Raw genomic sequence first — 15,669 nt, 5'->3', positions numbered from 1 at the left:
GTTCTTACATTAGGAAGAGTGTTCCTTTAGTCCGTTGAATTTAGACTCAACAGCACATATACATAGATTCTTAATGAGTTATAGTTAATTTCTTTCATTTTGATGCCTATTTTTTCCCCAAGATTTGGTTTGTGGGAGGCCTGTTAGCCTGATATTGGTGGGCTCTGTTTATTTGAATGACAGCCCAGGCTGGCCTGACATTGGTGGGCTCTGTTTATTTGGACGACAGCCCAGGCTGGCCTGGGACTTGTGATTCTGCTGATTCAGCCCCTCCATTCAGCTGGAGTTATAGGTATTAGACACCACACTGGGTTATTGAATAGTTTGTCCTCTGATAGGTTTCTAACACTAATGATAATGATTAGTATTATTAAATAGTATGGCATTTAATACTTGAGGGGACTGGATAGGTGGCTCAGTGCTTCAAGTACTGACTGCTCTTCCAGAGGACCCAGGTTCAGTTCTCAGCACCAATATGGTGCCTCATAATTGTAACTCCAATACCAGGAGATGTAATGCCTTCCTCTGGTTTCTATGGGCAATTGGCAATGCAGGTTAGCAAAACATTGATACACATAAAATACAAAACAAAAAACTACAGAGCAAGGCCGTTTCAAAACGCCAGAAGGTGCTGAGGAGATGGCTCAGGGACTAAGAGCTTTTGCAGAGGGCCCAGTCTAGTGTCTGGTTCCTAACACCCCTGTGCCTGACTGGTAGCCATCTTAACTCCAGCTCCAGGCAGGCTGATGCCTCCGGTGCCACACACGTCTTTGATAGCACCTGCCCGCACAGGCACAGACCACACCTACGTAATGAAACTGCAGAGTCTCACTGCATGGCCCTGGCTGGCCTGGAACTCTGTGGAGACCAAGCTGCCTTTAGACTCACAGAGATGTACCAGACTCTGCATCCTGTGTTCTGGGATTAAAGGTGTATTACATCATGCCCAGCTAAAATTAAATCTTAAGAAGAGTAGGGGGGGTGGTGGGGAATAGCAGGGAGCAGAGGGAGAGAGAAGGAGGCAACAGATCAGCTAGATAGAGGTCCAACTGGGTGTGGTGGCATACACCTGGAATTCCAGCACATGGGAGGCCGCCAGGAGGATGGGGTGTGTGTGTGTGTGAAGGCCAGCCTAGGCTAAGTAACAAGACTTATCTCAAAATGAAAACGAATTTTAAAGGGGATGGGATACGTCCAAAAATAGAGGAACCCAGCTTATGAGTTTGTGATTGAAATGATAGGATCAAGTGTTCAGACAACCAAGCCGCCATCCATGAAGAGTAACAAGGTACCCCCCCCCCTAACATAGCCAAAACTGCACCAAGTCCTGTATTGACATTTTAAATCATAAACCATGAGAGGAAAGCATGGGATTTTGGAAAATATATTGGAATGGGGGAAAATGATTTACAAGCATTAATACCAAGACAGATGCCTTCCAATCATAAATTGCTTAAGTCTACAAATCCAAACCAGGCATTAAAAAAAAAGAAAACTGGTATAAACACAGTCTAGAGGATTGTAAGTCTTACATAGCCATCAGGAAAACAATCATTCAACAGAAAATGGTATTGAGACACTCCACAGAAAATGTAATATTTGAAAATAGGAAAATATGGCATTAGATGCAAGTTACATACAGCAGGAAAAATGCAAATTAAAACTGTCATAACACCTTTCACTTAACAGATTACCGAAATCAAAGCTTTAACAAACAAAAAAGTGTCAGAAAAATTATTGGGTAGGGGCACTATATAACATTAGAGAAAGAACCAAAAGCTAGTAATATTGTCCTTTTGTAAATGTACATATACTAGAAAGTAGGGATGGATCTTTAATATATATCTGCAGATAGAAGCTAATATGTACAAAGATCATCACCTCATTCTCTACCTCAAGGGAGAAAAGGGTTTCTACATACCTCAGAAAGGGGTTGACTCAATTAACTGTGGTTAAGGCCAAAAAACCCACTAGACAGACAAGGACTATGAATGGGGGCGTTAGTCTTTATTTTCTAACATATTCCACTTTCTACACTTAGAAGTGCTAAAGGACTCATTCTTCAATAATGTGTAGGGTTCAGTTTCAATGTTGAGGAGTCTCATTTCGTAGCCCAGGCTGCTCAGGGCCTGCACTCCTGAGGGCTGGAATGCAGGCCTTAGGATATCTGCCTGGTGATCCCCACTTTTGTTTCCCCCAGTCAGGGTCTCACTATGTAGACCAGACTGGCCTGGAACTCAGAAATCATCTAGCCTCTGCTAGGGTTAAAGATGTGAGAGACATCACTACCAATGTCAATAAATCCTTCTTAACAGCTAAAGATTATCCCAGAATATGTCAATTGTTTAAAAACTTATGAACTTTTGCTTCCCACTATATCCCTAACTTGTTACATTTGCGTCTACCTTTTAAAATGCTCCATCATTTTGAGACAATGAATTCTTCATTGACCTGTTTCCTGGAAACCCTGTCTGCTACACACGACTGCATATCACAAACTACTACTTCCCCCTCAGCTCCATTAAGTTTTCTGTAACTAATGGTTGCTTCAAGGATATTTAAGATTATATTTCAAAGTACATGGAGCAACACCTCTGTGCCTATGTAAGAACGCATTATATAAATTTGAACTGACTGATGCTGACTCAGACTTGAAGTTTAAGGCACAGGAAATAAGTTCTTATATAAAAGAATGTTTTGTAAATTTGGGAGAGGCCATGTGTGTGTGAGACTTTTCAATGGACTTTGTTCAAATGTGCTGTCCTGATTTTGCCTGACAGCCACATTAAAGTCCCAGCTGGCTTTTCTTTGTAGTTCTGATTAACTTTTGCTTTTTCTTTATGGAGCCCATGCTACTGGTTGCATACAAATAAAAGCATCCCGACCCTTTTAATGAATCGTCGCACATTAGGTTCTTTTTTTCCTAATTTTTTGGTAAACCATTTTTTGTTATTTCTTCTTGAACTCCTTTGGTTAGTATCTCAACAGCATGGTTTTTTTTTGTTGCTGTTGTTGTTGTTGTTGCCTCCCCCCCCCCCATCCCTCAGTTTAAATCTTTCCATAGCATTGTCTGTCTTTCTTTTCCCACTTTTGAGCTGGGGCTGCTCTATGGACCTCAGGCTAATCTGAAGCCACAGCAATATTATCTTTGCCTTGCTAGGGATAATTCCAGATACATGCCACACCCACCTAGTATTCCATTTAAATAAGGAAAAACTTTCCCTCAACTACAGCAATCAACCTATTCAAAAGGTTATTGGAGTTACTGATACAATTTGTGTCAACCATTCTACCACACAGTTTCCCACTGGCAAATTCCAATGTTCACTGCCTTTGCTTGCTGCCTGATTTTGAAATCTGGTGGCTTTTTATAGTACCTTCTTTAAGGACTCTGGCATACGACAGGGTCTCACGTGGACCAGTTTGGGCTTGAACAGATCCAATTTTCCTGCATCTGCCTTCCCAGAGCTGGGATTACACGAGTGCACCAATATACTTTTGAGATTTATAATTTTTTCTCACTAAAAAGGTTATTTAACCTTAAAAAAGGATGAATTGGCAAATGTGCTGTTGATAATCTTTTCCTTGGTGTCTGATGCACCAGCACTTGGGGAGCTAAGGATTATGAGACTAAGGNTAGCCTGGGCCACGTGAGACCCTATCTCAAACAAACACTACCATATGTTTCACATATGGTAACACAACACATTTTTCTTTCTTTCTTTCTTTCTTTTTTTTTTTTGAAGAGTATCCTGGCTTTACTCAAACTTACTATAGGTTTATGAGCCAATCAAAAAAATTTGTATACATTCATGCAAAATTTATGTAATGATAATACATTCTATAATGAATCCATTATTTTATAGTAGGCAAACTTTCTATCTGTACCTGGTGACAGAGGTGACAGTCCCAACTATTTGAAAGGCTAATGTAAGGGCATCAAAGCTTGCCTAGGCAATTTAGCCAAGACCCTGCTTGTCTCAGAATAAAGAGAGCCGGGGATAAAAGGCTCTGGGGCAGAGCCAAGCTGAGCAGGCTCAAGGCTCCAAGTTCAAGCCAATGTGGAAGCTCACACTTCTAATCCCAGCACTCAGTAGGTTCAAGCAGGAGGATTGCCGCAAGTTTAAGAAAGACCCTGTCTTAAAATAAAACCTGCCAAGGCCAACTAAACAAGCACACTTCTGCCTGAGAATGTTCTACTTTCCATTAGCTCTGATGGTTGCGTTTGTGTCTTTCAAATGTCCCCTTAGGCCCTGGAAAACCTGTCTATGTATCAGATGGTTTGGAAAAAGCTCTTAAAGTCCAGTTATGCATTTTATTGATGGTTTTTAGAGACTTCTTTAAATTCATTGATTAGTGTATATAATATGTATTTCTGCTATCGTTTTTTGGGGGACAGGGGGTATGTAATTTGATAGCATCTATTCAAACGAACCACGCAGGCTTTAGTGTGTAAAGCTGTCGTTCTTTCACACCGAAGCAACCTGTATATTCAGACTGCATTTTTCACATGACTGAGAGTCACGTGGTGATGGTGACAGATTATGAGTTTGTTCCAATTCTTGTCCTGCGCAGATCCGACTGTCCTTTGCTGTCTCCGGGCACCCTGAGCAGTGAGTCCATGTGGCCTTGTTAGGGTCGGCTTTCTGACTCAACTCAAGTCCAAGCGGAAATCTGCTCATGTTCCATTCCAATCACTGTCACTCCAGAACTCCTTTTGAGAGCTTTGGCATGGGACAAGCACTGACAGGAGATTTCATGGATGAAGTGGATATGAATGTTCCAAAAATAGTAACAAAGACCATCCTAAGAGGACGGTTCTGAATCCTTCCTGATCCTGTCTAGCAGCTACGCCAAAGACTCCATTTACTGATTCATCCCGTCCTCAAAAACAACCATCCTACCAGCTACAAGGCAGCAATCTGAAGCAGGGCTGAAGTCAACTTAATAAAATACAGTCAGCAATCGATGCATGTGAAACTCCTACGCTGACAGCATGCCCACCATTGTTCTCTGTGTGGTACTGTCTATAGCTATAATTAAATAGAACCCTTCTACTGGTAACAGAATTAGTATTTCTATTCATAATTTAATTTTTATTTTTCCTATGTGAATTAATACTCAATAAACAGTAGGTTATAAAGCCAAAAAAAGAAAAGAAGAAAAGGAAAAAAAGCACACACACAAAAAAAATAGTACAGTCAGTCATCAGATGGTTCTCTCTGACCAACTCTTATTCCATAACGAATAGCTGAAAATAAGGAGAGTTTCCTATTCTGATCATAGTATGAATTACACAACGTGAAGCACAGTATGAGAGGTTGTTCCACACCCCTCACTTCTAGAAGGCTTTTCCAGCAGTCTGGATAGATAGCTGAGGGACACATAAAGGTGTTTCCCACATTTCTGACTTATTAATATTTATCTTCTGTATGGTTGTGAAGATGCTGAACAAGGGCTCTTCAATAAATAAGAGGGCAGTGTTCAGATACACAGGATTTCTCCCACTGTGTGTACTCTCTGGTGCTTCTTTACCTGTAAGAGCCGGGTGAAGGCCTGCCCACACTCCTTGCATTCGTAGGGCTTCTCTCCAGTGTGGATCCTCTGATGTTGCGTAAGGTGGGACCTCTGCCTGAAGGCTTTGCTGCACTGCTGACACTGGAAGGGCTTCTCTCCAGTGTGGATCCTCTGGTGCAGAATGAGGGTCTTACAATCAATAAAAGCCTTCCCACACTCTTTACACTCATAAGGCCTCTCTCCCGTGTGAATTCTCTGGTGTCTGTTAAAGTAGGAAGGACACGCGAAGGCCTTCCCACACTCCTTACATTCGTAAGGTTTTTCGCCAGTGTGGACTCTCTGATGCTGGATGAGATGGGCTTTCTGCCTAAAGGCCTTCATACACTCCTGGCACTCATAGGGCTTCTCGTTTGTGTGAGTTCTATAGTGTTTCATGAACGCCGAATGGCAGAGAAAGGCCTTTTCGCAGTAGTTACACTCATAAGGTTTTTCCCCGGTGTGAATCTTTTGGTGATCATTCAGGTTGGACGCCCAAGTGAAGGTCTTTCCACATAAGTTACACGCATAGGGTTTCTCGCCGCTGTGGATCCTTTGATGTCTGGTAAGATTGGCACTCTTGTTAAAGGCCTTCTGACATTTGTGGCATTCGTATGGCTTCTCGTTGGTGTGGGTTCTCTGATGCTGAAAAAACGTGGAGAAGTAGAGGAAGGCCTTCCCACAGTGCTTGCACTCGTACGGCTTCTCGTCCGTGTGAACTCTCTGGTGCTGGACGAGCAGCGAGCAGTTGGTGAAGGCTTTCCCGCACTCCTTACATTCGCAGGGTTTCTCCCCCGTGTGAAAGCGGTTATGCTGAACAAGGTAAGCATGCTTCTCAAAGATCTTCCCACAGATCTCACACTGGTAGGGCTTCTTGTTGATCTGATACGGGGCGAGCTGAAAGTCATAGGCAAATCCTCTGCTGCACCCCTTCAGTTCATCACATCTGTCCCCAGCAAAATCCCGCTGACGCTTCATCTCATCTGTGTAATAGATAAAGGCATTCTCGTACATTTCATTAAGTTTGTCACTGGTAGGAATTCGCACCTGTTGAGTGATGGTCTCACCTGCGACCTGCTCAGAGAGTTTCGTTTTGGAATGAGTCACCTCACTCAGAGCAATGGGTGGAGGCTGAACGAATTCGGCTGATGTGTCTTCCAAAGGGTCTGTCACTCCCTGTAAATATTCCTCTGTAGATTCCCCTTTTGCCTCAAGGAGTCCCTTGCATTTCCAATCATCTCCAAAACAAGATTCTTCAAGGCAAGAACTACCAACTCTTTCTATTATTTTCCATTTTAACGACTCCTTTCCAAAGATGCCATTCCTTAGAGACAAATTCTTAGCTTCATTTACAGACAGCAAATCTGAAAGAAAGTAAGTACATCATCGCGAGAAGACAGGAGGCACCAGAGACAAACAGAACAGCGTGTCCTCATTATCTAACACGTATCTGTGTTTTGCCTACGTATTTCTCTGCGCACCATGTGCAGTCATCTCTCCTCACCTGGGTACCATCCTGCTTGCTCCACTATCCAGGGTTCTTTGCCTTGCTCCAGTAGTGAAATTACTGATGGCTTAGAAATGGCAAGTCCTACTCAAAGAAAGAGAACGGTAAAAACAAACACAGAGACAAGCCACAACAGCAAAAGGCATGCATCACAGAACTAACTGAACCTAAAACAAACTGCAGATCCTCGGAGTGACTGTGATGCAAACAAACAACAAACTAACAAACAAACAAGCCACCACTTAGCAAGCACCTTAGTAAATAATTGTTGCTTGCAGGAATCACTGAAAATTAAAAGAAGCAGGAAAGTATCTTGAGAAAGTATGTGTCAGAGTGTAGCAAAGGACTCAATGGCAGCTGTTTACCAGCTGTGAAGCCCTGACTGGGGATGGAAAAGGCTCAACAGTTCGAGGCTGCATGTGGTAGACTTATCTCCCACAGGCCTTCATCCTTAGCCCTTACAGAGAGGTACAGATGAACTCACCCAGGGACACAAAGTTGCTGTAGTTCTCCAGCATCACATCTCTGTACAGCGACCTCTGCTCAGGGCCCAGGCACTCCCACTCCTCCTTACAGAACTCCACGGCCACGTCCCTGAACACTACCAACTCCTGAAATGAATGCACGAGGTAACACACACAGCAGGGATGACTAAAGGGAAACATTAAAGCTCCTTCTTCAAGGGGTCCAGGGCAAGGCGTATCCCCTTACCAGCACAGGGAAACTGAACATTTCAAGGAAGTGGCCTTTGGCCTCTGAGAAATCATTTCTGAGCCCTTGAATGACCAGCCTGATGAGGTGGGTTTTTTTGGTTGTTGTTGTTTTTAGCTATATGCCTGAGATCTTGGCCTGTCCCAGCTTGACTTCTAGGAGACCAAAGAGTCAGTAACATAAATGAGATGTAGCCATAGCAGGTTCTCCTAACACGAACTCCAGCGGAAAAGGCATTCGCCAATTGTCCCTTGTTGGCCACACTCCAGACATGCTGTCTCACATCAAGCCTGTGTCTAGGCTCCCACAAGGCTGACACAAATGCTACTTTGTCCTTGGCAAATTTCTCTTTCCTAATTTGCCTTCTCTGGGAGTAAATTCACAAGCTGGAGGATAACTGCTTCTCTTCAGCCTGCAAATTCAACCACAGACTCGCTCCAGTCTAGCCAGCCAAGTGGCTCATTCTTATGACTCTAGCACTGGGGAGCACAGCCAGAAATTCATGGCTAGCCTGGGGTCTTAATTAGGGTTCATATTACTGTAGTGTAATTTATCTTGTGCACTTGGCCCTTTAAAGGATCCCCAGTTGCTAGTCAGCTGGCCCTTTAAGAGTTTTTCGTTGTTAAAACTGCTTGACCTTATGACCTTCAGTGTTGGTTGCCTCTCAGATTTCTGGGAACAGGATAGATTATACAAAAAGCCAGCTGAGGCAGAGGAAAAAGGAATGGGGCTAGCAGAGTGAGAGGACAGTTGGTGGAGACTGAGCTGAGCAGATAGGCTAGGACAGTTGTAGTTTGGAGCTGCTAGTATTGAGAGAACAGGCAAAAGAGGCTGTTGAAGCACCCAGAACCTTGGGAAGGAGGGTTTGTACTCCCCTGATGCTTTTAGGTAACTGTCCACCACTGAGGGAAGCCAGGGCAGGAGCTGATACAGATGCCATGGAGGGGCGATGCTTAGTGGCTTGCTTCCCATGGCTTGCTCAGCCTCCTTTCTTGTAGATCGCAGAACCATCAGCCCAGAGATGGCCTTGCCCACGGTGGGCTAGGCCCTCCCCGATTGATCACTAATTTAAAAAATGCCCTGATGGCTTGTCTACATTCTAACCTCATGGGGGCATTTTCTCAACTGAGGTTCCCTCCTTTCTGATGAGTCTATCTTGTGCCAGATTGGCATAGACACTAACCAGGATGCCTGGGCTACACAATGGCTCTCAGTCTCAGGTAAGAAAAAAAAGAACGAACTCAAACCCACAGATGAGGCATTGCAGTCGTGGGTAGAAGGTGGCCAGCACTGCACTGGGCCCTTAGAGAGGCTCGGAGCTAGAGAATGCAATTGTCTCGGAGTAATTACAGCAGCTGCCCGGAAGGATGAAGCCATTTGCTGCTGAGGCCACCTGTTTTCTGAACTTGACACGCTCGAGTGGAAGCACTTTGGTTATGATTAAAACAGTAATAGGGAGACGTGAAATAGCAATAGGCATACTCCTGGGGAGAAACAGAGGCATTTAGGAAATAAAAAAGCACTGCCTGTAAGAGAACTAAAAGCAAGACGGACAGCTGATCCCTGCTTCCTTTGGCATCTGTCCCCTCCTCCCTGGGTCACTAGCATACCTCTGCAAGCAGGCGCGAGCATTAGTCAAGGCGATGCCAGCAATGCCAGCCGAGGCTACCTCCTTCCTTCCAAAGCTGGAGCACAAAAGTCGATGTAGGCATCACACTGGCACCAGCTCCTGTGCTCCAACTTCACAAGAAAGGTTAAGATGTTTGTGTTAGTGGCTTTGATGTAGGAAATCTTGGACAAGAATTTAAAGTTCAGAAAGGTTCATTTTTGAAAGTTGAGCAAGGGGACTCCTTGAGGTCAGGAACAGCAGCAATGGCAGCATGGTTATTACTAGCTGACGTGCCTTTCTTGATCAAGCTGGGTGGGTGATTAAGGGCAATGATTAATTTCTTGTAGCCATTTATGACCTCGGCTTTCTGATCCTATGATTTAGTAGAAAATGTTAATGTGGAGGTATTCACCCTGAAGGCTTAGAAAAAAATTAAAGGAGAATGATTTTTTTTATATAAAAGTTTAAGATTTGTGATTAAGATTTTATATAAGATTACTTTTTGAGATAAATAAATAAATGATCGATCCAAAGATAAATAATAAAAATGATAAGAGCCTTTCTTTGCAATCACAAAATGCAGCTTGCCGGTAAGAGAACTGGCTGAGAATACCTTGCTTACACGTTGTTAATCTATAACAAGTTGTTTAGACATGAGTGTATGTGGGTCCTTGTGAATCAATTGCTTTTCACCTGTAATATGTAAAATGTTTAGTCATGTAAAAAGTACTGGAAAACAGACTGGCTTTTTACTTGTACTCATTGTAATTATTCACGTGAAGAAAAATAGAATGTAGCCACATTGCAACTTATACACTGCCTGAAAGACTTTGCTGGGGATATAAGCTTAGAAGAAAAACTACTGAGGCCTACCCCACCAGCACAGCTGCAGCTCCAGGCCTGCCAGCTATTTCACATCGCTGCTGTAAAACATGCCTGCTTGTCACTGACACAGAAAAACAACTTGACTCAGAGCAGGGGCATGCTGACCACACACCCTGTTAGGTTCTGTAGGTTATGAGGTTTGTTAATCTTAGGAAATTTCACAACTATAGGCTTCACTTGGGACCCATCGATTTAAAGGTCAATACGAACTGTTATGCATAAACTGGCCTCAGTCAGGGCCGACCATTGGGCAGCACTTCCAGCACCGACGTATGAGCTCATTGTGGGTTTTGCGGCTTTAGCCTTTATAAGCTGACAAAAGTGTTTGGGGTCATAGCCTCAGCCCCTGAATTCTGAGCAATGGCCTTGATTGGTCAGTCTTAGGGTGTGCGTTCAACAAACCATCCCTGTCTTGACAGAGATCAGTGTTTGTGTGGTTTGTGCGGTGACTCCTGGACCCCACTAAAAATAAAGTAAGAGACTCTGTGTCCATGTGTCCTGTCAACTTTACCCCTCCTCTTCAGATCCTGCTGTGTTGAGTGAAGCTGGCCCTCAACATGTCACACGCATCAATTTAGTTCAAACTATTCTAAAGTAAATGCAACTACTCCCTCCACTTCTAGATCATGAAACTGAGGAACAGGAAAACGAAGTAAATTCATGAACACTAAAGAACTGGGATTCCTTACGTGGCCTGGGAGATGCTTGAATAAAAGAAAAAAAAGAAAAAACAGTGGCTGGAAAGAGATGGCTTAGTGGTTAAGAGCACTGGTTGTTCTTCCAAAGGACGGGGGTTCAATTCCCAGCACCCACATGGCAGCTTACAACTGTCTGTAACTCCACTTCTGGGGGATCTGACACCCTCATACCAATGCACATAAAATAAGATTTAAAATTATTATTAAAAAAAAAAAAAAGAAAGAAAGAAAGAAGAAGAAGAAGAAAGAAAAGAACAACCAGACAGTTCCCTATAGCTCACTGGAGAAAGACTTATGCTGGTAAAGCTCAAACCTTCCATGGTTACCATGACAATGGGGGTGCAAGTCCATTTCAGGAAGCAGCAACCAGAAGAGAGCTGGTGGGAGAAATTCACCTCACCTTAAACACGGTGCTGACGTCCACGACGGCCATGCTTCTCAGCTCTTCCAGGCACTTTGGACAAACTGCAGAATGGAAGAAGTAAGGTGGAATTGGGAGAAACTAGGCCAAACATCCCATGCCCCGTTTTCCCAGGCCCTCAGTCTGCATATACAGATGAATGCGAGGTGCATTTCCTACTCATGTGGTAAGAAAGTGTGTAGGAGTTCAAGGCCAGCATGGTATACACATCAAGAGTTCTGGGCTGGCCAGGGCTGCTACATAGTGAGACCCTACCCACCCCCACAATAATGACACCTGAAATGCTCCTGAGAGACACTCACAGGGATTATGACAGACCCTCATTCCTTCAGTTTGTAAGGCCTGCGACCCACCCAGGAAGTTCCCGTCCTATCTTATTAATAGGGTAAGGAATAAACCTTTCTCATATCCCCTTATCACAAGGATAGAACCCACCAGCTACAGTATTAATGTTCCAAGGGACAAACTTGTCATTCATCTGTAAGCATACATGGCAAAACCTTCTTATAAACATAAAGAGATTTTTGTCTTACTAACTACACTAGGCTAGTCTCAAATGCCAAGGCCCACCTGCCTCTGCCCCCAAGGCCCACCTGCCTCTGCCTCCAAGGCCTGGAATTTGAAATGTGTGATACACCTGGCTACTCTCTTCTCTTTTCTTTTCCTTTCCTTTTCCTTCCTTCCTTCCTTCCTTCCTTCCTTCCTTCCTTCCTTCCTTCCTTCCTTCCTTCCTTCCTTCTTTTTGGATAGGGTCTCACCCAGTAGCTCTGGCTGTCCTGAAACTCAATATGTAGGCCAGGTTAGCCTCAAACTCACAGAGATCTGTCTGCCTCTGCCTGCTGAGTGCTGGGATTAAAGGTGTGCACTACCATGACCAGCCTTTAATTTTTAAAAATGCTATGTCCACAATTGATACCCTAGGTCCCTTCGAGAACCTGGTAAAATGCCTGCTGCTGTTTTTATATTTCCCCTGCAGGCAGCCCGCTCTTCTCCAAACAAGCACCTTTTCTTCCCTGTTCTTCAACCCCTTCCCCCCCCACCCCCATAAAACTTTTGCCTGAGAGTTTATGCTCAGAATTGTTTTTGAAAAAGCTGTACTTATTCTATGCTCATGGGTGTTTCACCTGCACGTGTGTCTGTATACCATGTGCACGCCTGGTGCCCTGAGGGGTCACAAAGAGGGAACTGTAGCTGCTGGAACTGGAGCTATGGGCAGCTATGAGTGTGGGTGCTAGGAACTGAACCCAGACTCTCTGAAGAGTAGCCAGGGCTCTTAACCACTGAGCCATCTGTCTAGACGCTGTAAGCAGTTTCTAATTCCACAATTGCTAGAATCTTTCAGGAGACCTGGATAGCTGAGGACTAGGTGGGCTTCTCAGAACATGGTTTCCTCCCCAGAATTCCCAAAGGAACCACAAAGAAACCCCTCCCTGCTCCTGCTGACTCTTTCTGACACTCCCCTCCACATCCAAGACTGATCAAGGGTTTTTCCTGACGCCGAAAGGCTCAGGGTCAGTCCAGTAATACAAAATAATTAATAATAATAATGATGATAACAACAACATCATCATCAACAACAACAACAACAACATAACAACAACAACAACAACAACAAGACTGTATCTGTGGGAACTGGAGCTATGGGCAGCTATGAGTGTGGGTGCTAGGGACTGAACCCAGACTCTCTGAAGAGTAGCCAGGGCTCTTAATCACCTAGCCATCTGTCTAGACACTAGACAGATGAATAAAATAAAATTCTGTCCAAAGTTCAAAGCCGAGCCTCTAGGCTACTCACTCTTCGCTATTACCATCAACAGGTTCAATAATCTTCAAAACCTCCACATCCACTCCTACATCTCACCCCAGGACTAGTCACCCCCAATTCTATCTCACCCCACACTCCCTTTTACTGGGACAGTAGAAAGAGTTCCTCATGTCATGAAGAAAGGCATTTATTTCTGTGGATTCCTCCACACCAAGCAAATTAAAAAAAAAAAGAGGAACTTGATCTCTCTGGAAACCATAAACAAAAAACAAACAAACAAACAAAAAAACAAAGTACATTTCAGGAACTTCAAATAATTGCTATAGGAACTGGCCAGGTGCAGTATTAAAGTCCATTTTAGCCCATTTAAGCTGCTATAACAAAATACCTGAGACTAGGTAGCTTATAAATGACAAATTTATTTCTCAGTTGTGGTGGCAGAACAGTCTATCTTGGCACTGACAGATTAAGTGTCTAGTGAAAACCAATTTCCCTGGTCCCCAGATGGAGCCTCTGGACTGCACTCTCACCTAGAGATGGCTCCAGGGAGCCAGGGCACTACTCCTATGTAATTACCTACAAAAAGCCCCCACCTTCTAAATCCACCACACTGAGGACTGGGTGAAGATGGGGTACAACTGAGACTCCGTGTGCTCACTATGTCTGCTTCCTGATGTAAAAGCCTAGAGCTGAGTAAGTTGTCTTTTTAGAACCTGAAGTGGATCACCCAGAATCATGAACTTCAGATTCTGACTTCTCTAGCCAACAGAGACTAACAATTCTCTAAGAGCTCCCTAAACAAGGTTAAATGGCTACTCGAAGGGCGTGACACAAAAGTAGAAATCCCACAGTAATTAAGTTTTTTCAAATACATTTTCTATACACTCATACATTTCTGAGACAGGATTTCACTATGTGGGTTCCGGTAGCCTGGAACTCACTATGTCCACGGTTGTCCTCAAAGTCACTTTCAGCTTCTGCAGCTCGAGTGCTGAAATTATAGACGTGGGTCACCGTATCTAACTCCTAACTACAGTTAAAAGTCATGCTGGTTGGTAAACTGATCTATCTTGAACACAGAAATCCTTATCGTCTCTACTATTTCGCTTTCTCTCCGCCCCCCCCCATTTTAAAATAAACTTGACATAAATGGTGTCCCGCACCCCCCGCACCCGACTTTGCCTTGCAATACTAGAGGATCTGGTAACCACGTACTTACTACCCACGTTCTGCTGCTGCTGCTCTCTCTCTCTCTCTCTCTCTCTCTCTCTCTCTCTCTCTCTCTCTCTCTCTCTCTCTCTCTCTCTCTCTCTCTCTCTCTCTCTCCCTCCCTCCCTCTCTCTCCCTCTCTCCCTCCCTCCCTCCCTCCCTCCCTCCCTCCTCCAAAAACCTTTTCGCCCATGCAGTCACACACTCGCCTCCTCAGTCTCGGAAGCCGGGTCGGAAGCCGGGTGGGTCCCCTAGAGCCGGCCTGCAGCCAGCGAACAACAAATACAGGCCTTAAGGACTATATTTACACAAAGCACGTGAAACCAAGGGCAGACTCACTTTAAAAGTGTAAACTGCGATCTCACGGCTTCGAACTCGGACGACCAGCGAATACTAACCAAGACAGTACCGTGTTAGGTCGGGTAGGGCACTGAGATGATCCGGAACAACCTCTCTCCAGCCACTTCCGCCATGTGTCTGAGCTTTTATAGTGGACTACATTTCCCAGAAGGTGGTGCTACTCTAGAGTCTGCAGGAAAGTTTCAGTGTGCGAGAGAGGAGGTAGAGATATGTTGAAACTAGAGATCGGACGATTAGTTTTCTAAAGGAGGAATTTCCCAAGGATCCAAGGCTTGAAGTCTCTGAAACTTAAGCAGTTTCGGCTCTGTGGTGGGGTGGATCTTTACTCCAGCTACAGAAGTGAGGCAAAAACCCGAGCAAGTGACTAAGCTCAGGACTACATTTCCCAGAAGACATCACAGACCGCGTTCTCATTAAAGAACTCGTCCTGCTATTGACAGTCGGATATATGAGAGCTCTTAAGAGCCTCTCCAGTGTGGTGTCCCAAGCTCCCTGGAGGAACGGGACAAGGCTGTTAGGACTGGGAATGACTGGATAGGGCAAGGATCGCCCTCTCTTTACTGGAACATTTAGTTTACTTACACTTGATAGTCACTAATTTAAACGTGCCGCATTAGCCTGGGCTGAGCATTGACTGTAATCCCAGCACTCAGGAGACAGAAGCAGGAGAATCAAGAGTTTTAATGCCAGCCTCGGTTACATAACAAGTTTGAAGCCAAGGTTACCTAACAACCTGTGTCCTTAAAGGAAAAGAAACAGAGAGGTGGTTCAGTTCTTAAGAGCACCGTCTGTTCTGTTCCAAGCACTTACGTCGGGCCAATCATGAACATTTATGTTGGATCAAATTTTATGGAATTCCCTTTTTAAAAAAAAATATTATCTCACTCATATAATACGAATTCAATGTCAATCATACTGGCCTCAAACCCTGGCCCATGTCTCTGCCTTCTG

The 15,669-nt window shown here is 44.2% G+C and overlaps 1 protein-coding gene across 5 annotated transcripts; it reads right to left on the bottom strand.

Moving 5' to 3' along the window:
* Positions 1-1,368: 1,368 nt before the first annotated feature.
* LOC110338535 (zinc finger protein OZF-like) lies at positions 1,369-14,821 on the bottom strand. Of its 5 annotated transcripts, none has more exons than XM_021221864.2 (5): positions 14,698-14,821; positions 11,364-11,428; positions 7,545-7,671; positions 7,058-7,144; positions 1,369-6,917 (listed from the first exon to the last, which is right to left on the bottom strand). In XM_021221864.2, exons 2-5 carry the CDS (start codon positions 11,394-11,396, stop codon positions 5,485-5,487), a joined length of 1,680 nt encoding a protein of 559 aa, XP_021077523.1. In that variant the 5' UTR covers positions 11,397-11,428; positions 14,698-14,821; the 3' UTR covers positions 1,369-5,484. The 5 variants fall into 5 exon arrangements, with proteins under 5 accessions (XP_021077523.1, XP_029393440.1, XP_029393435.1 ...); XM_029537580.1 differs by having other exon boundaries at positions 14,757-14,821; XM_029537575.1 differs by lacking the exons at positions 11,364-11,428; positions 14,698-14,821 and having other exon boundaries at positions 7,545-8,728.
* Positions 14,822-15,669: the final 848 nt, after the last annotated feature.

This window comes from Mus pahari, chromosome 1 (assembly GCF_900095145.1).
Source record: "Mus pahari chromosome 1, PAHARI_EIJ_v1.1, whole genome shotgun sequence".
In the NCBI taxonomy this organism is placed as follows: Eukaryota; Metazoa; Chordata; class Mammalia; order Rodentia; family Muridae; genus Mus; species Mus pahari.
Note: the sequence above shows the minus strand (reverse complement) of the source record. Positions and strands in the feature narration are given on the sequence as shown.